We start from the raw sequence: 21,222 nt of genomic DNA, 5'->3' as shown, positions 1-21,222 counted from the left end.
GGGAAAACCTGAATGCCCTGAAGTCTCAGGTGGGCTGCAACCACTGCCATGACCTTGGTGAACACCCTGGGGGCTGAGGTGAGGCCGAACGGAAGAACCCTGAACTGATAATGACTGGCTCCCAGCTGGAAGCGGAGAAACCTTCTGGATAGTCTGTCCATCAATATGTGGTAGTACGCATCCTTGAGGTCTATAGAGCACATCCAGTCGTTCTCCTGCAGCAAGGGGAGAATTGATTGAAGTGTGACCATCCGGAATTTTTCCTTGGGGATGAACAGGTTCAGAGCGGACAAGTCTAGAATGGGTCTTAGGTCCCCCGTCTTCTTTGGCACTAAAAAGAACCTGGAGTAATAACCCGATCTGGACTGATCTGGGAGGGATGTGCTGGATGGCTCTTTTTCTTAGCAACTTCGAAACCTCTGAAGCCGCTGCCTCCCTCTGATCGGGTGGAACATCGGGGAGGCGTCTGCTTGTAGGGGGAAGGCTTAGGACGAGAACGGAGTAACCTCTGGATATGACGCGGAGCACCCATTGATCTGTCGTAATGGACTCCCAATATGACAGATGCTCCATCAACTGCCCCCCCCCCCAACTGCCTCCAGAGATGGACAGTCGGGTAAGCCCTCAGGACTGCTGCGCGGGTCAGAGAAAGGCTCTCCAGACCCAAAATTACGCGGCCCCCCTCTGCCTCTGGGCCGGCGTCCACCTTGTCCTCCTCTGCCTCTGGAGGACGAGGGGTCTGAAGCTGGATGGGACTGCTGAGACTTGCGAAACCACAACTTCTTTTGTCCCCCTCTGATTCCTTGAGAAGGATCGTTGAGGATTAGGGAAGCGGACCCTGACGGCAGACAGCGTCTTCCCGTCCTACTCACTTTGGACCAGCGTTTCGCAAACGGTCTTGCCAAAAAGCGAAGACCCGTCAAAGGGCGCATTCGCGAAGGACGCCTTGAAGGGTTCCGCGAAATCGCAAAGGCGGAGCCAGGCGTGACGCTGCAAGACAACCACGGCTCCGCTGGCCCTAGCGGCTCCCTCCGTTGCATGAGTAGCCACATGGACGTGTTAGATATGGATTTTAGAGTGGCCATACGAGTTGAAAACACATTCTTGTCCTCGACCGACATTGACTTCGGGGGGGGGGGGGGGGGCTGCAGCGTATTCCTTAATCAAGTCTTGCTGTAGCCGAATGGTGTGTGCCATATAATTCAGCACCCTCACAGAGAAGGTCACTGAAGCAAACATCCACTTCCCAATGCGGTGCAGCGCCCGAGATTCCTTATCCGGCGGGTGGACCGAAGAACTCTCTTGGGGGAGTTCTCTCTTCGTGGCAGCCGCTACCAACATGGCATCGACCGGAGACCCCTTGGCCCACGACTGTATCTGATGGGGGGGCTAAGGACTTTGTCGGGCAGTCTCGGGATTGGCTCCACGGTGTCGGGCTCCTTCCACTCCCTGGTAGTAATAAGGTTTACCAGGGGGTCAAGCCGGAGGGGACACCCAGGAGGTAGACTGGTCTGCCTCAAACGCCTCCAAGAACACGGATTCATCCGCGGAAGGTTTTTGGGCAGACCAACCCCCTCTAATACGCAACATCTCCATGATGTCTCTGAAGGAGACATCCTCGGGGGGTGATCTTGGGGAACCTTCAGTTTCATCCAAATCTGTGTCTGTGGTGATGGACTCAGGGGAGTCCAGGTGCCTCCTTTTACACCTCCGTTTACGAGGGACCTCTTCGGTGGGACTGTCCGAGGAGGGCTCGTCAATGGCTTCCTGTTCCTCCACGGGAAACAGCTGGAGAGCTTGGGCAGGCTGTCCCAATGGACGGATGACGGAGGATAGACCCATATGCAGCAGGGGTGCGGGAGGATCCGAAGCCCGGACCGGGGACCTGGAGGACCTCGACAGCACCCTCTCCACTACCTCAAAAGCCGAAGGAGAACTACTCTCCCCAGGCTCCGAGAGCAATTTCCTCGGCTCGGAGGTAGGGACCGGAGTCGGAGCCGATGCGGTTGGATCCGAGAGAGAGAAGTGTGCTCCGACCTCAACGGCGCCGAAGACACATCAATTCCCCCGGATCCGACGCCCGGCCCTCGGCCCAGAGAACTCTGATCCGAAATACTCTAGGGCATGGTCGGCGAAGAGACCGGAGCTATCAGCGCCAACGAATTCCCGGCTCCGAAAGGGCCCGGATCAGATGACTCCAAAACCCGAAAACGGGTTGGAGAAGGAGTGATCAGAGCAAAGACAGAGGCCGCACTCCCCCCCCCCCCCCGAGGGGGGAGGCAAGAGCACCCCCAATCTGCATTTGGGTCTGCAAGAATCGACGCATCATCCGATCCATATCTGCATCAGTGAGGCTCCTGGTCGACCTGGAGGAAGTCGTCAAGGCAGGCTAGGAGGGTCGCCTCGACAACCTCGAGGGAGACCAGTACTCCCCCCCTCTGGCGAAAAACGAGGCAAATGGAGCAGAGGGGGGGGGGGAGGATCCGGAAACCCTCGAGGGAGAGCTAGCCAGCTTAGATGGCAGGGCTGAGGATCGAGTCTCAGCCCACCTTTTTTGAGACCTGTGTCTCTCCTTATCTTTGTGCCTCTTCTCTTTAGAGGAAGAGGCACCAGAGTCCCCCGAACTCAAACCCAAAGGGGGAGGTTGAGTTCCCGGTTGAGCGGGGGGGAGCGGAAGGCACTGGGGCTGAAGAGACAGCCTGAGCCTTGGAGGGGGAGGAAGAAGCAGCCGAATCCTGGGGAGCAAGCCCGCCAGGACCAGCTTATTCTTCCTGTCCCTAAGTGCCCGGGGGTTAAAGGCTGCACAGATTTGGCAAGCCATTGATAAATGGGCCACCACCAGGCATAAAACGCACTGAGTGTGGTGTGGCCATCAGCAGGAGAAAGCTTATGGCCACACTCAGTACATTTTGAAAAAACGTCCTTGGGCCCTTCAGCCATTACCACAAATACACGCACACCCAAACACTAAGTGGTGGAGGGGTGGACACAGAAAACTAACACTACTACACACAAAAAAACTAACTATACTGTCTATAGGGACACTAAACAAACACACAACAATCAAACTCTGAGAAAAAGCTTTTCTCAGAGAGAAAAAGGAACAGTCACCAATTTAGCTAAGGAGCTCTTCAAAAAGTAGCTGTCTTCAGCTGCGGCAAAAACGATCTGAGGTAATACAGCTAGTTGCAGGGGGTTATGGGTAGGGGGAAGAGCTAGGAGCTTGGATCTTGTAGCTTGTGAAGCTGCCGGCTTGGATCCGAGATCAGATCCGATACCCACAGGTTGCAGAGCAAATGAAGTAACTACTTCAGATTATTGGTTACACTGTAAAATGGTAATATCCAGTACCTTGACTTAGATGCTGAACGAAAGAATCAACTCAGTGCTCCTCTCCTTGCTCGTCTTACCATAAAAACAGTTACTGAACGGACATAACATACTTACTAATATATCGCCTTAAGACATTTTCTATCTGTTTTTGTTGGAATCTTCCCTTGATAACAAGCTGGTTGTTGCCATCTATAGAGCCACTGAGAGGAAAAGAAAGCAAAAAATCAGTTTAAAACAGACAACGAAAGGCACTGCATATAATTCAGGACTGCTTCTTTTAAGTGAGCCCCCAATCATTCCAAAGAAAGAAATGTAAATCACTAATGACTAGTTGAGATGACATCAAGCAGCAGCATGGCGACAAAGTACAAGTACGGACTACAACACACAACTGATTCTCATATGACTGCATTCAGAGCTGGTAGCCATACTTCTGACAATGCCAAATAAAAAAACAAACAAAACAAAATGGAATTCCAACACACGCAGAAGACAGAGGAAGTTCAACTTTCTCAATAATAATCATGACCAAGACAAAATAGAAGTTATGTTCTTACCATAACGTTCCATGTTAGTTGTCTTCTTCTCGCCTTCTTCTTGCTGGATGGGTTCGGAGCCGACCTCGGCTCCGACTCGGCCACTCTAAAAGCTCGAGAGTTGGTTCCACCTCCCACAATGCTAGGCGAGAGTTACCTCAGATCTCGTTTGTAAGCTAACCCCAGCTTATAAAAGTAACAGACTAACTGTAAAAAAGAGTCCACCTCTAACAGGAAGAAAGAAGGGTGACCTACATCCTGAACCAGGAAATATGCATAATAGCATATGTCTAAGAAAGAGGTGGTAGAAAGAGAGGTCACAATCACAACTCCTCTAGGTCTGTCCAGGCCAGGGGGAAGGAGGGTGGGACGCAAGAAGAAGGCGAGAAGAAGACAACTAACATGGAACGTTATGGTAAGAACATAACTTCTATATGTTAAGTTGTCTATCTCGCCTTCATTCTTGCTGGATGGGACCGCGTCCCTAGCACCTTGTCCCGGGTGGCCTAACGGAACAGACTCCTGAGAACAGTGGAACCAAAGTTAGCTCTATGCCTAGAAGCTAAATCCAACTTATAATGAGAAATGAAAGTGTGAGGAGTAGCCCAAGTAGCCGCTGCACAAATGGTGTCAATAGGCAGTCTGTCTTGGAAAGCTAAAGAAGTAGCCAAAGCTCTGGTGGAATGAGCCTTAGGTTTATCAGGCAGCTTTTGATGTCTAATCTCATATACAAGGGAAATCAATGATGTTAGCCATCTGGATAATGATACCTTTGAAACTGAAAGTCCCTTTCTGCTCTCCGCATAGGAGACAAACAGCTGATCAGATTTTCTGAACTGTTTAGTTCTATCCAAGTAGTACCTCAATTGACGGTGAACATCCAGGCAGTGTAATTTTTGTTCAGACCTATTGGAGTATTCTGGAAAAAGACTGGTAGATCAATGGATTGATTCAGATTTGATGTCGAGACCACTTTAGGCAAAAGGACGGGTTAGTTCGTAAGGATACTCTGTCCTTATGAAACAAAAGATAAGGAGGATGACAGCTGAGTGCTTGAAGCTCTGAAACTCTTCTAGCTGATGTAATAGCTACCAGAAAAAGAGTTTTCCATGATAACAATTTTAAAGAACAGGAAGCTGCAGGTTGAAAGGGGAAGAATCAAAGAAGCAAGAACTAAATTTAGGTCCCAAGGAGAAGGAGGATTTCTTATAGGAGGTCTGAGAAGAAAAACTCCTTTCAAAAAGGCTTTGCAGAGTTTGTGGGACATTAGGGCAGATTCAGAAATACCCACATGAAAGTTAGAAATAGCTGCCAAATGAACTTTAAGTGTAGAGGAGATGAACCTGCATGGAAGTGTTCAGCTAGAAAATCAAGGACTAGTTGGATGGAAGCGGTGAAAGGATCTATGTCCTTTCCTTGTGCCCAATATGAGAAGCGTTTCCACTTACTCAAATAAATCTTCAGTGGAAGATTTATGGGAAGCTATCAATATATCTCTAACAGAGTGAGATAATTGAGGAAGCCTGGCTAAGGTTGGAACTGGAGGAACCAAGCAGTGAGGTTCAGAGAGGGAGGGAGCGATGAAACTGACCCGACTGATGGATCAAAAGATCTGGAACTAGGTCCAGATTCCACGGTCGCTCAAGAGAAAACGATGTAGAAAGGGGAACCACACTTGTCGAGGCCAGTAAGGAGCAATGAGGATCAATGAGGCCTTCTGAGCGATAGCTTTCTGTATTACTTGAGAGATCAGTGGGAAAGGAGGAAATGCATACAGAAGTCCCGGGGCCAAACTTGGACTAGAGCGTCTCTGCTGGGTTGGCCTGGTAAAGGGAATAGAGTGAAATATTCTCTGCACTTGCTGTTTTGGGGAGTAGCAAAAGATCGCAGCAAGGCTGACCCCACTTGAGAAAAATTTCTCTCACTACAGAGTCTTTCAGAGACCACTCGTGAGGCATGAGAATAGCTCTGCTCAACTTGTCCGCAATATGATTGGACTTCCGGGGATGTGCGTTGCTATCAGAAAACGCTGAGAAGAAATCGCCCATTGCCACAGTCTGAGTGCTTCTCGACACAGGGGTATGATCTGGTTCCGCCTTGTTTGTTGATGTACCACACTACAGACATATTGTCTGTCTGGATTGCAATTGTTCCCAAGGGAAGAGAGTCTTGAAGGGCTTGCAACGCTAAAAGCACTGCTCTCATCTCCAGAACATTTATGTGCAAGTGGCATTCGTTTGGTTGCCATGTGCCCTGGACTGTCCTGCCCTGATAATGCCCCCCCCACCCGATCAGGGAGGCATCCGTTGTCAGTGTAGCAACCGGAGGAGGTGGAACAAAGGGTCTTCCGACAGGAGATGGGGAAGACATCCACCACATGAGATGCTTTTTGCACGCTTGCGTGATCACAATGGTGTGAGACATTGGAAGTTCCTGGTATGACCATTGAGTAAAACGCATCCACTGAAGGATCCGCATGTGGTATCTGGCTAATGGAAGGAGAGGTATGGCCGCTGCCATAATTCCCAACACCTTTAGAACTAACCTGGCTTTGATTCTGTTGTTGTTGAGAAGGAGTGATACCAATTTGTGAATGTCTGATATCCTCTGATGTGTTAGCCTTGCAGACATGTTTATCGTATCTAGATTTGCGCCTATGTAGGTAATAGTACGACAAGGCGACAAAACAGACTTTTCGCAATTTATTGAAATACCCAGCTTTTGACAAACACGAAAAATGTAATCTCTGGCCATCAGAAGGAGATGCTTGGTGGGAGCTGTGAGGAGCCAGTCGTCCAAATATGGAAACACCTGGAATCCTTGTCGTCTCAGGTGAGAAGCTACCACTGCCATGCATTTGGTAAACACCGGGGCAGTGGTGAGACCAAAGGGCAGGGCCCTGAACTGAAAATGACTGGTTCCCAGCCTGAAGCGGAGGAATCTTCTGGAGCGTCTGTTCATCTTTATGTGATAGTACGCATCCGAAGGTCTATAGAGCACATCCAGTTTCCTTTGCCCAAAAGGGGAAGGATGGATTGCAGCGTGACCATCCGAAATCTTGTTTTCTTGACTGATTTGTTCAAGACACTGAGATCCAAAATTGGTCTCCAGTCCCTGTTTTCTTTGGATCTAAAAGAACCTTGAGTAGATTCCGGATCCTTGCTGGTCTGCTGGAACTGGCTGAATTGCTCTTTTGCAAGCAGTTTTGAAATTTCCAAAGCTGCTAGATCCCTTTGAGCGGTGGAACATCTGGAAGGGATTTTTGACTGATTTGGAAGCGAAGAAAGGGGATAGAATAGCCTTGAAATGATGGACTGTACCCATTTGTCTTGAGTCAGGGATAGCCAGGCTTCTGGGTACAGTGACAATCTTCCCCGACTGCCTCCGAAGATGGGCAGTCGGGCAACACCTCAGGGATGCTGAAAGGGCTTGTCAGGAAGGCTTCCGATTACCCTGGTTCTGCGGACCCCCTGCCCCTAGGGCGGCGTCTACCATTGTTATTCCCACCTCTGCCTCTGGTGGGAAAAGCGACTCTGTCGTCAGGCAAAGTCCCTTGAGATTGTTTACGGAACCACATCTTTCCACCCTTCTGGCCTTTGGGGTAAGGCCTGGAAGGAGTAGAAAACGGACTCCGGCGGCAGAAAGGGCCTTGCCATCAGTCTCGCACCTAGTCAAGGTTTCTTTCACTTGAGGACCAAAGAGATGATCCATCAAAGGGAGTTCGTGAAAGACGTCTTGAAAGGGTCCGCAAAATTGCATAGCCGCATCCAGGCATGCCTACGTAAGGCCACACCTGTCCCTGCGGCTCTGCTCGCTCCATCAGCCGCGTAAGAAAGAAGGCGCATGGAGGAGTTGGTTATGGAATTAAGGGTAGCCAGCTGCATGTTCATCTTATCTTGGAAACCCGCAGCTGTAGGATCCTTTAACATTTCACTCGCTTCCTTGATCAAGTCCCTTTGTAGACGAGTAAAATGGCACAGGTAGTTCAGCGAACGCATGGTAAATGTCGCTGACGAGAACATCCGCTTCCCGTACCTATCCATGGACCTAGATTCCTTGTTAGGTGGATGGACAGGTACTGAAGGATCAGCTAGCTCCTTCTTTGTGGCAGCAGCTACCACCATAGCATCCACAGAAACTCCTTTTGTTAAAAATTGTTTATCTGCTGGAGCTGTTATGAACTTAGAGGGTCTCCTGGGAGTGGGGTCCACTGAATCAGGAGCCGTCCATGCCTTCTTAGCAACCACCTGCATGAGGGGGTCGAAGAGCGGGGACACCCAGGAGGTGGAAGGTCGAGAGCCAAACGCCTCAAGAATCACTGATCCGACCTCCGAAGGGTTGAGGGCTGGCCAATTTCCCTCTGTTTCAGGATCTCCAGAATGTCTGCAAATGAGACATCTTCAGAAGGGGAACGGGGAACCCTCAGAATCATCCAAATCTGTGTCTGACGTGATGGACTCAGGTGAGTCAATGTGTTTCCTCTTACACTTCCTCTTCCGAGGGGCTCTTCTGCCAAATCAGGAGAGGCCTCGGAAGAGGATGAAATCCCACAGGGGCTCCTGAGGAGCTGGCTCTCTGCGGTCCGGGATGAGGGAGTGAGTCGACTTAGCCTGAGGCACCATAGAGGGAGGGGCGGACGGAGCAGACTGTGGAGTAGAGCCAGGCTCTAACACACTCCGCATGACCTCGAATGCACCCCTGTCAGGCAGAGCCAGAGGTCCCCGCTCAGAGAAGCTAAGAACCCCTCTCGGCACCGACAGTGATGGCTCCGAGGCCGATGTCGGAGCCGAACTCACCAGCGCCGAAGCACCGAGGGGGAGAGGGGGGTCGGACAAGGGTCCGATGCCACTCACCCCTCGAGCCGAGGGAAGTCCGGCCCAGAGATTCTCCCAAGGAAGTAAACTGAGCCGACGACGGAGCCGAAGACAATTGTATCGGCACCGACGCAATCACAGTCTCGGTTCCGACATGACCCGGCTCCGAGCTCAAGAGAGTCGAAGGAGGAATATGTTGATGGACCGGGGCAGGCATCGACTGATGAGTCGGGCTCTGAAGCATCTGGGCCAGTGCCTCGGACTTAAGTAGTCGACTCACTACCCTCTGAAGGTCATGATCCGACAGCCTCGATGACCTAGAGGAGTGAGATCTTTGGCTCCGTTCAGACAGCAGGGGAGATCCTGGAGCCGAATGAGCGGAGCCAAGAGATGGTGACCTGGACCTCTTCCTAGTTGTCGGCTCCGAAGGTCTGGTCGGAGCCGACACGGAACTCTACTACCTCGGCTCCGGCCGGAGCGAGGCCACAGAAACTGTGGACTGAGACTTATCGGCTCCAGCCGGAGCCGATGAAGGCAAGGTTGAGAAACCTTAGGTCTCTGCTCAGTTGCGGAGCCGAAGACCTAGATGCCTTAGAGGGCTTCCCTGTTGAAACAGACAGGGAATCCTCTGGCTTGAGTAAGCCTCTAAGAATCAATTTATTCTTTCTTTCCTGCAGGACCCTGGGGCTGAAGCCATGGCACACAGCACAGGAGTCCTGCAGGTGCAAAGGCCCCAGACAATAGACACAAGAAGTGTGAGCGTCTGTCAGAGACATTTTCTGACAGCACGCATCACACTTCTTGAATCCGAGACCTTTGCTTCTTTAGACATTTTATCTGAACAGGTGTACACAAACACACACAAACACACTAGTTACACCCTGTCAGGTTAATTATAATAAAAGCAGTACTAGTAATTTAAACTAAAATAATACACACACTCCACTAGGGAAGGAAAGGCCTATAGGCCCAAGGGAAGAACCAAAGGTTCTTGAGGAAAAGAAACGGAAATTTTTTGGAAGGGAATAAAAAGTTTTCTAAACTACACTAAACTAAGTAAATATATTAAATTAAAGGGGTTTTAAAGACTAATTTCAACAAGAAATAGTACTCACCAAGAACCGGTAGAAACAACCAACCTCGAAGCTGTAGCGGCAAACGAGATCTGAGGTAACTCTCGCCTAGCATTGTGGGATATAAGGGGAGCCTCGAGCCGGTGGAACCAACTCTCGAGCTTTTAGAGTGGCCGAGTCGGAGCCGAGGTCGGCTCCGAACCCATCCAGCAAGAATGAAGGCGAGATAGACAACTTAACATCAGCTGTTCACAAACCACTGCATCAAACAAGAAAAACAGGCAAAAATCAGAAATACTAACTCGTACCACCTTTCAGCAGTTAAGGAAGCTGAAATCTTGGCATACTGGGTATAGATGGCGACTCATTTGGGACACACCTCAAAATACACTAAAGTCATGGGAATGACACACAAAATGGCTAATAAAAGGCCAGAATGCTTTGCAAGGCAAACAAGCAGATGGAAAGATAAGTTAGTACCCTTTACGAAAGCACCCAAAAAAATTTAGCATGCACACAGTAAATCATTGCTTAACGGCAGAAACAGTTTCACTCAAGGGATCTTTCAGGATTTAACTTGCAAATGTAGCCTAGATGGTGAAGAGGGTCTGGAAAATGAAAAGCAAGCCAGGAATCAACATAAATAAGACAGATGCTGGCCCAATGACACAAGCTGCCAGATGTTTCACTGCACTGCCAATGATCTGGGCTACTTGACTACCAGTTCAGTTACTAGTGGGTAACTAAGTAGCTAATGGTTAGGCTTGCTGTGCCCCCAAAGGGTAGCAGTGGGATCTCTCTGCTGCTTTAACAGTACTCTTGCAGAGAACAGAACAATGCCTACTCTCAGGTACAAAAATAATATGCAGATGTTTCCACACTTGTCACATGCCATGTAATCGCATGTCAGCATACTTAAGCAGTTGAACTAGGTATATTACGCAGGTCTACATTATAACAGCGAATGCTGTATAACAGACAAAATTCCGAGCAGAACAGTGATTTTTTACCCCCCCCACAAAATAAAGTGGGGGGCTGAGCCACCCACACCCCCCTACTTAAATATACCAACTCCGATATCGCACCGCAGTGGAGGAAACGGCAAAGTCCTGAAAAACGGCCCAGTGATTTTTTTTCCCTGGGGGGGGGTGGGGTGGGGGTGGGGGGTCACTGCTCTGTCTCTTCGGGAATTTTGCTGTTTCAACATTTAGCTGTCGATTAAACAGCGTTTGCTTACTTAATAGGGAACCTATTACGCAGCAGCATGGGGAAGGGCACCTTTGACAAAGTAAAATATTTTGCATCATTGTGCATGTGATGACCCTAGTATTTCCCACTTTTGACTCCTACATTACATTCTTTACCCCCCCCCCCCCCAAGGTAACTCCACATAAATCAGTCACAATAAAATTATAATGTGGAGATGATGATGGGCTAATACATCAAACAACCTTCAATAAAGCTTTGACACAATTCTTATAGCTCAACCACTCTACTTATTTGTTAATTCTGTTTTCTTTAAAAGCCTTCAGTCATTTACAACTCTATACGCATGTTCATATAAAAAGACCACGCAAAATCTAGACTTAGAAAAAACAGGTTAAGTGAAAGAAGGGAGCAGATGTGTTCAGCTGCACTAGAAAACTCTGCTAACAGTTTAAAAACAAGACTGAAACAGGTTCCCAAAATGATGTCTTCTGCACTTCTACTAGAACAAGACACAGGAAATAAAAAAACGGATTAGGCAAGAGCCGAAAGTGTAGGCCTTTGCCTCCTCCTCCATGCCTACATTAGCAACACTGCATAAGGTAGGGAATTAAAAGCACGTCTCTGCTTATAACCCTAACATATGTAACAAGACTATATGTCAATACAAAAAGGGAATTAGCAGGACAGTCATACTTGTCACCTTAATATCAGAGCAAAAAAAAAAAAAAAATGAATTAAATGAGTTTTAGTAGGAGTCACCTGTCTGATGCTCAGCTACAATTCTAGAGCATCAGCAAGACAATGTGATAAAGCAGTTAGCAAAAACACGGAGACTACATTTTCATTATGGGAGGAAGGGGCTTAACTACAAAAAACAGAAGCGTACACAAGTCACTTAATCCTTAATGGAAATATGTTCACTGGAAGAAATGCTTCATCACAGCTACCCTGTGTACCATTACATAACTCTTCAGAAACCCCTAAAATGACTGGAACTTTATAGCAAAATCTACCAATGAGTGTGAAGCAGCTGCTGCTAAAGTGGAATGTGGACCAACCACCTCCTGCAATGACTGCCATATTTATTATAGCAAAATGAAACAGTTACCTAGCCATTTAGCAAGGATTTCTACCAGCAGACCTCGTTACCACCTGGAAAAACAAGTGGCTGGTCCAATTCCATGAATAAATGAGATTTTTCTTACTCAGATTCTCCATGGACTTCCCAAGGTATGCAACAACCTTGACTCATTAAGTCTCTTGCTTTGTAAAATGTACAGTAAATTTTTGGCCTGAACTTTAATTACTACAGGTCTACAAATAAGTAACAGAAGGGGAAAAAAAGTATAAGTAACAGCCCCTTGCATACTTAAGGTTATAGCATTTGTACTCCAGTTATACAACAGTACTAGTGTTCTGTTTAATATTGCTCCCTGTCAGGAGTACAGTTCATACAAACACATTCAAATAACTCAAAGAAAAAAAGACAGCACTGACCATTTCCAGCTGAACAGCAACTCAAATGGCATCATAAAACCACTACACATATACGGGAAAAGCATGTGCCACTAGCTCAGATACAAACAATGACTGGACTTGTGCACTTTATGTCTATGGTGCTTCTGCCAGTGTCAGGCCAACAGGTAAAGCTATTATGAAAAAGTAGCTCAACCTGATCTTGAGGCAGCTATTGCAGAAAAGAAAAAAGTGTTAACCGACGTTAATGTAGTCATCCATGCTTGCTGTAAGAATGGAATAAAGGTATTAACTAGTTCTTTCAATCACCTGTTTTTCAAAAAGAAACACCTGAAAGCTTGATAGTGCTTGATAAGAATCATTCAGGTCTTTTTTCAGATAGGATATTACACTTCATGCTCATTCCCAAAACAGTTTCAGGATTCACTAAAAGTGTTGTTTAGACAATACAACACTGGAAAAGCTTAGTAAAAGCTGGTGCCACTTTCACTGCTGAGGTATTTATAACACCAGAATGCATTTGGCCATATGGCTTCCAAGCAGATTAGCTGCCCTAAGCATTATCAGTTTACCCTTCTCTGTCAATCATTTCTTACATCTGGCCAAACTGTCACCTCACAGGTAATGTAAAGACTAAATAATTAAAGGCACTTGCAACGGAAGATGCATACACCTTTCCAAACCAAGTCCCTAGAAAGTACAGTTGTGTACACTTACCATAAATGTAGATGTTAATGTGTATTCACTGTTGCAGTCATTACATTTGGGTAATCTGCTGGCACGTTGCCCTCAGTCGGTCTGAATTCCAAAGTCTTGGGTCCTGCATCGGTTGCGGTCTTCTCTTCCATGACGTCAGGTCGTCAGGGGTATAAAACATGCAGTAGACGCCATTTTCTTTAGTTTTTCTTGCCCCTGATGAATACACCACATAGGCTGAAGAAGATAAAGAAGGAAAAAAAAGTACAGTTTTGTACCTACCATAAATGTAGATGTCCGAACTGGATAGCATCTGCAGTCATAACAAGTGGGTTGTCCTGTCGTCAGGCAGCCCTGCAGTCGGCCGGATTCCAAAGTCCGGGTCCGGCTTCGGCTGATGTCGCACTCCACCCGACGTCATCTCTGTTGGTCTTCGGGTATAAAAGCATCAGCCGACGCCATTTTCCTCAGTGTTTCTTGCCCCAGATGCCAGTAGCCCTCTTGCAGGCTAAAATTTGGATAGATGCCAATGTTTCCAAATAGATAGAGGTAAACACAACAATAAGCATGTATGTACATATATACAAACAAATACACCATAAAGACTCCCCAACAGCTAGCTATTAGGAGGGTAAACACCCTAGGAGTACCACAGAGGGAAGGAGGGAGGTAATCCTGACTGCAGATGCTATCCAGTTCGGACATCTACATTTATGGTAGGTACAAAACTGTACTATGTCCTTCATGGATGCATCTGCAGTCATAACAAGTGGGTAGAATACCATAGCCAACTAGGGAGGAGGATAAAAGTAGATTATGGTGTGTTCAGGATCCCTTGCAGTACAGCAGTGGCAAAGCCTGCTCGGGATCTGGAATATAGAGGCAAATTATAATGCTTGGCAAATGTATGCACGGAGGTCCAAGTAGCCGCCTCAATAATGTCTTTGGTTGCCACTCCTCGTAAGAAGGCTGTGGTAGTGGCTGTTGCCCTTGTAGAATGAGGTCTTATGTTCTGTGGAATTGGTTTTCCATGGAAGGAGTAACAGAATCGTATGCAATTTCCTATCCATTTGGAGATTGTCTGTTTGGAAATAGCTTTTCCTTCCCTTCCTGTTGCATAGGCTACAAAAAGTTGGTCAGTCTTTCTGCTATTTTTGTTCTGTCCAAGTAGTAGCGTAGCTGTCTATGCACATCCAAGGTATGCAGTATTCTTTCCCTCTGTTTTGTGGGTTGGGAAAGAAGGTAGGTAGGTGGATTGCCTGGTTTAAAGACACTCTGGATACCACCTTGGGCATAAATGTAGGATTAGTCCTCATGGACACTATCTTGGTGGAAGATCAGGAAGGGTTGCACTGCCATTAAGGCCTGTAGTTCTGAAACCCTCCTTGCTGAAGTAATTGCCAGTAGGAAAGCAGTTTTCCATGATAGGTGTTGTAGGTCTGCTGTTGCTGCTGGTTCAAAGGGTGATAGTGTTAACTTTTCTAGCACAAAGTTTAAATCCCAAGCTGGTAATGGTGGTTTCCTTGGAGGTTTTACATTCTTGATTCCTCTGAGGAACTGCCTGAGCAAAGGGTGCGAAAAACAGGTGGATCAAAGCTGTATTCTGCTGAAATAGCTGATGCATGTATCTTGATGGAGGAGTAGGACAGGCCTGAATGAAGAAGTTCGCCAGATACTCCAGAATGTTAGGTATATCTATGTTTGACACATCTTTTCCTCTTTCCGTACTCCAAATGACAAACCTTTTCCATTTTCCAGCATAGTTCCTTCTTGTTGAAGGTCTGCGTGCTTCAAGAATAATGTCTTTAACTCTTTGGGAAAGTTTTGAATTAGCTGCTGCTATGTGATGTTCCATGCAGTCAGTTGCAACGTTTTAGGTTTGGATGTATGATGCTGTAGTTGTTCTGAGTTAACATCAAAGGCATCAGGGTATTGGCCACATATTGTTCGAGACATGCTCCTCAGTAGTGGGTACCAGTGCTGTCTTGGCCAGTTTGGAGCTATCAGGATTATCCTTGGACGTTCTTCCTTGATTTTTAGTAGTACCTTGTGTATCAAGGGAAGAGGTGGGAATGCATATGCTGTTAGGCCTTTCCAGTTGAAGGAGAGCGAGTCCACTTTCCATGCTAGTGGGTGGAATGTCCTTGTACAGAATTTTCTGAGCTGGTGATTGAGAGGTGATGCGAATAGGTCTATCTGTGGCATTCCCCATTTCTTTGAGATGGTCTTGAAGATGTCCGGGTGCAGCTTCCATTCGTGGGCATCCGAAGTGGTTCTGCTTAATATGTCTGCTAGAGTATTGTCTTTCCCCGGTACAAATATTGCCTGTAACTGGATGTTGTAGCTGAGTGCCAGGGTCCACAGCTCCAAGGTCATTCTGCATAGGGGGTATGAATGAGTGCCTCCCTGTTTGTTGATGTACCACATGACTGTGGTGTTGTCTGTCCTTATCATCAACTGGCCCTCTGAGAAATGGTTTGAACTTTTGGATTGCCAGTTTTACTGCCAGCATTTCTTTTAGATTGATGTGCAGGTGAAGTTGATCCTGTGTCCACAATCCTTGTACGCGTTTGTCCAGCATGTGGGCCCCCCATCCTAGGTCTGAAGCGTCTGTTGTGATGGTCTGGCTTGCTTGACATCTGCGAAAGGGTAGGCCTGGATTTGACTGGCATGCCTGAGCCCACCATAGGAACTCCTGTTTTAAGCATGGAATTAGTGGGATTTCTGTTTCTAGACTGTGTCTGTGTTGGGACCATAAATTCTTTAGGTACCACTGTAGTTTCCTCATATGTAGTCTGGCAAATGGAACCAAGATTATGCATGATGCCATGAAGCCCAAGGCTTGCAGAACTTTTCTTGCTGTTAACTTGTTCAGTTTTGCTAGTGCCAAGAAGTAAAGAGGAAGTTCTTTTTGTTTTTCTGTAGTCAGGAATGCCATTTGTTTTACTGTGTCCAATTCAGCCCAAGAATGTCCTTGTTTGGGATGGTATCAGCCTTGACTTTTGTAAATTGACTGTGTATCCCAGTGCTTGTAGCAAGTAAATGACCCTTTGTAAATCTGTTGTCAGCTTGCTTTTGTTGTCCCCTTGTAGCAGGCAGTCGTCCAGGTATGGGTAAATTTGAATTCCTGTAGCCTGCAATGGGCGATTACTGATGCCAGGCATTTTGTGAATACTCTGGCAGTAGATAAGCCAAAGGGCAATGCTGAGAATTGATAGTGCTCTGATCCTGCAAGAAATCTGAGGTATCTTCTGCAGATTGGTCGAATGGGGACGTGCAGGTATGCCTCCTTGAGATCTAGAGTTACCAGCCAAGACTCCTTGCCCAGCATGGGAAGAAGTTGCTGTAGGGTCAGCATTTTGAATTTTGGGACAATGATGTATGTATTTAAGGTGGACAGGTCGAGAATTGGTCTCCAACTTTTTTCCTTTCTTGGAACTAGGAATAGCCTGGAATAGAACCCCTTTCCTTGCTCTGCTGTTGGCACTCTTTCCACAGCTCTCATGTTTGCTAACTCCATTATCTGGCGTAGAGCCTCTGTTTTTTGATTTGGAGGTAGGGCATTCCTCTTTTGACTGGTAAAGTGTGGAAGTGAAACCGGTAACCTTGATCTATGGTTTGTAAAATCCACTTGTCTTTTGTTATGTAGTGCCAGTTCTTTGAAAATAAGGTTAGCTTTCCGCCTAGAGGAGCTGCTATTTGTTCCCAGGTAGGCGGATGTAGGGTTAAGTCACTGTGGTTGTGCTGATGTAGTGGCAGTGGCTGTGTCTGTGCCTCTGTTGTTACCTTGCCACTGTCGTCCTCTATAGGCACCTCCTCTGGATTGGTTTCTGCCTCTGGAACGTCTATTCCTGCCTCTTTGAAATTTTGTGGAGTCAGGAAAGGACCAATTTTTGGCAGGCCAGTTCCTGCTAAACCTTGGGGGTTGAACCTGCAAGAAATCTTTAACAGTTTGAACAGATTTTGCCTTTTCTTCCATTTTCTTCATGTCCTGCTGGGCAGGTGTACCAAACAAACTTGTCTTGTCCATAGGAGCATCCAGCAACTTAGCTTTAACATGATCCGGTAAAGCTTGTTCCTTTAGCCATGCATGCCTTCTTATCACTGTGCCAGTCATGGCTGATCTAAATGAAGCCTCCAGTGCATCATAGCCACATTTTAAGGAATGGTTGCTAACCTGTTGTATGTTATTTACCATTTCTAATACATATTTCTTATCAAGAGATTCATCAGTGGTTAGTTTTTAGTTAACTGATCCAGCATAAACTCTTGGTATTGTATCATGTGAAACTGACAGTTTAAAGCTCTAGCTGAGAGAGTAGCTGAAGTGTAGACCTTTTTACCCCATCTGTCTAATGACCTGGCTTCCCTTTCAGAAGGAATAGGGTTTTTAGCTATGGTCGCTGCTACTGCCTTGGGACCCTGGGATATAGTTTCTGGGTCTGCAAGTGGGGCCTTGTAAAGGTGGTGATGAGTATCTGGCACCCTGTAAAATCTGTCTGGTTTGGCAGGGCTGGGGTAAAGAATCTGGAGCGGAGCAAACAGCATTGAAAGCATCATCCACCACAGAGAACAGGAGGTATAGCTAAGGGCCTGTGCTGTGGGAGGTGCAGAAAGGTCCTAAGTCTTTTCTGGAGTCTGAAAATCCTGTTGCTGCCATTGGAACTGTTCTCATGGCATGCAGGGTTTCCCCAAAGGAGAATTCTTCTGGTGGGGAAGCAGCTGGAATGGATTCTTCAGCATCAGAATCTTCAAAATTGGAGAAGGGAGCCTCTGGCTGGTCAGTTATGTCTGATTCATCAGCAGAATCATCAGAAGACACTGGCTCAGGGGCTCTGCCCTAGGTCTCTTCTCTGGGGCTGAGAAGCCCTATCTGGGTGAGATTGAGATCCTCTAATTAAGGAAATTAAATCTTCTGCCAAAGTAAGCATTTGAGAACTAGAAGAGGGCCTGGATGTGGGGGTCTAACAGGCACTGTTTTAGTAGTCTTGGCTGCTTTAGCCCTGGCGAAGGCCTTAATGGACATGGCTGCTGGAGGCCTAGCAGCACCACGTGCTGGGGTAGAGACATCCAAGGGGATGGTGTCTGATAAGTCAACCACCATAGTGGGTAAAATTTCTGAGGTCGATTCAAGAGTTGTAGCAGGGGCCTCAGTTGTAGGAATAGGTTCAGCTGTACTTTGATTAGTTTTCGGTTTCGCCGAAACCGAGACACTCATGATTTGCTTAACCATGGTTTCGCCGAAACCGCGGACCGCAGTGTCGGTCTTTCTTGCGTTTTTTGGTAGATTGGGTAGTCGGAGGATCCGACGGCATAATGTACGCAAAATCAGAACCGAAAAAGTGTTCTGCAAACTCCGACCGACGCCTAAGCGTTAGTCGGTTGAAAGAAGCACAGGCCGAACAGGCTGCTACGTCGTGGGCTGGGCCTAAACAAGGCAGACAGTAAGAGTGGAAATCTTTATGAGGTATTTGTTTCCCACAGGTTAAACAATTGTTAACTTTTTCTGACATCGGCTGAGGCAAGAAAGAGTCCCCAACGGGGTACTTAGCTTTAGAAGTCTTGAGTAGTATTCGGTAGAAGTAATCTCTGGATCCGACCGACCGGCACTTGCGAACAGCTTCTGCTTCGGGCGCCACGCGGCAAGAAAGACTGAGGAAAATGGCGTCGGCTGATGCTTTTATACCCGAAGACCAACAGAGATGACGTCGGGTGGAGTGCGACATCAGCCGAAGCCGGACCCGGACTTTGGAATCCGGCCGACTGCAGGGCTGCCTGACGACAGGACAACCCACTTGTTATGACTGCAGATGCATCCATGAAGGACATCTTCAGAATGACAAGGGGATGGGCGGGAGGGTAACCCGGACTGCAACAGTGAATACATATCCACTTTGAAACTGTCTGCTTTGAAATGGCCTTTCCTTCTGATCCTGCAGCATATGACACTAGTAAGTGCTCAGTTTTTCTTACAGCTTTTGTTCTGCTCAAGTAGAATCTTAGCTGTCTGTGTACGTCTAAGGAATGCAGAATTCTCTCTCCCTTGTTCTGTGGATCTGGATAAAAAGTTGGCAGATGAATTGTTTGGTTAAGAGCCACACTGGAAACCACCTTAGGCATAAAAGTAGTTGTCCTCGGAGACACCCTGTCTGGGTAAAATATGATAAAAGGCTCTACAAACGTAAGGGCCTGTAGCTCTGAAACTCTTCTTGCTGAAGTAATTGCTAGTAGCAGAGCTGTTTTCCATAAGAACTTTAGATCAGCGGTAGCAGCTGGTTCAAATGGAGGCAGGGTGAGCTTTTCCAACACATAATTAAGGTCCCATGCAGGTAATGGTGACCTAGGAGGCCTTAAATTTTTGGCGTCTCTAAGATACTGCTTTAGTAAAGGATGAGAAAAGATTGGTGGCTCTGTATTGTAATGAGCCGAAATGGCAGAGGCATGGATTTTGATCGATGAAAAAGATAGGCCTTTGTCAAGTATCTCAGTTAAGTATTGTAATATCTGAGGAATATTTGGTTCCACTGTATAAGTTCCTTGTGCTTGATTCCAAGCCCAGAATCTCTTCCATTTGTCAGCATAAGATTTTCTAGTACTAGGCCTTCTGCCTTCCAAAATGACATCCGTCACTGCTTTACTGAGAGATGTTGTTTGTATGACTACATGATTAGCCATGCTGCCAGGTTTAGAGTCTGTAATTGAGGTTTTTGAGGCAAGGTCCAAGCTAGGTATTGAGCCAAGTTCCTTAGGACTGTGTACTAGTATTGGCGGGGCCAGTCCAGGGCAATTAATATCATATCGTTGGCTTCTCTCGTCTGACTTTTAGGAGGACCTTGGGTAGAAGAGGCAGAGGAGGAAAGGCGTAAACTGATAGTTTTTTCCAACTGAAGGATAGGGCGTCCACTTCCAATGCTTGTCCGTGATAAGTCCTTGTGCAGAATCTTTTCAACTGATAATTTTGAGGAGAGGCAAATAGATCTATGTCTGGGCTCCCTCATTTCTCTGTTATCACGCTGAAGACTTGTGGATTTAGTTTCCACTCGTGAGGATCCATAAGGTTTCTGCTTAAATCGTCTGCCAGAGTGTTTTGTTTTCCTGGCAGGAATTGAGCTTGAAGATGTATTTGGTAGGTCAAAGCTGTGTCCCACAGTGCCATGGCTAATCTACAAAGGGGGTATGAGTGTGTGCCCCCTTGCTTGTTTATATACCACATGACTGTGGTGTTGTCCATCTTTATCAGTAGTTGTCCTGGATGAAGTAAGTCCTTGAAGGCTGTTAGGGCATTTTGAACAGCTAGCATCTCTTTCTGGTTGATATGAAGATGCATTTGTTTTGGTGTCCATAAGTCTTAAATGCATCTTCCTGCCATGTGGGCCCCCCAGGCATAATCTGATGCGTCTGTTAAGGTTTGGCTGGCAGGGGGTAGAGTGAAGGGCAGTCCCATGTTTTGGTGACATGCCTTTGCCCACCATAGAAACTCCTGTTGCAGGCAGGGAATGGGAGGAATCATTGTTTCTAGACTGTGTGAATGTTGACTCCATAAACATTTTAGGTACCATTGAAGTTTCCTCATATGCAGTCTTGTATATGGAATTAGTAGGATGCCATGAAGCCCAGAGCATGCAGAATTTGCCTTGCAGAAGACTGGATTTTTGTTGCCATCAGTTTGAAGTAAACAGTCTGTTGCCTTTGCTTGTCTGGCATGAGGTAAGCCATCTGGGCAGTTGTATCAAAGCTTGCACCCAGGAATGCTATCTTTTGAGAGGGTACCAGTTGTGACTTCTTTTGGTTTATTGTGTACCCTAGGCATGTTAGAAACCTTTTCACAAACGTCAGGTGTCGAAGAAGAGTGGCCTTGTTCTCTGAGACAGTCGTCAAAGTAAGGAGATATTTGTATACTTCTTTGTCTGCAAAATGAAATTACTGGTGCCAGGCACTTTGTAAAGACACTGGGCGCAGTAGATAAGAAAAAGGGCAGTGCAGAGAATTGGTAATGCATTAAGACAGCCTTGAATCTGAGGTATCTTCTGCAGGATGGTCTTATTGGGACATACAGGTATGCCTCTTTTAGGTCTAAAGTCACCA

General features: G+C 46.8%; 1 protein-coding gene across 1 annotated transcript in view; it reads right to left on the bottom strand.

Annotated features, from left to right (window-relative positions):
* The window catches only part of EIF2S2 (eukaryotic translation initiation factor 2 subunit beta), a gene marked incomplete in the record, with an annotated part of 541,218 nt that overhangs the window by 139,240 nt on the left and 380,756 nt on the right, over positions 1 to 21,222 (bottom strand). The window contains 1 exon segment of the mRNA XM_044090251.1: positions 3,448 to 3,533. Within this exon segment, the coding sequence (XP_043946186.1) occupies positions 3,448 to 3,533 (86 nt within the window).

The sequence above is a fragment of the Protopterus annectens genome, chromosome 12.part0, assembly GCF_019279795.1.
Source record: "Protopterus annectens isolate FY-2018-M chromosome 12.part0, PAN1.0, whole genome shotgun sequence".
In the NCBI taxonomy this organism is placed as follows: domain Eukaryota; kingdom Metazoa; phylum Chordata; order Ceratodontiformes; family Protopteridae; genus Protopterus; species Protopterus annectens.
This window is presented reverse-complemented; position numbering and strand designations above follow the sequence as displayed.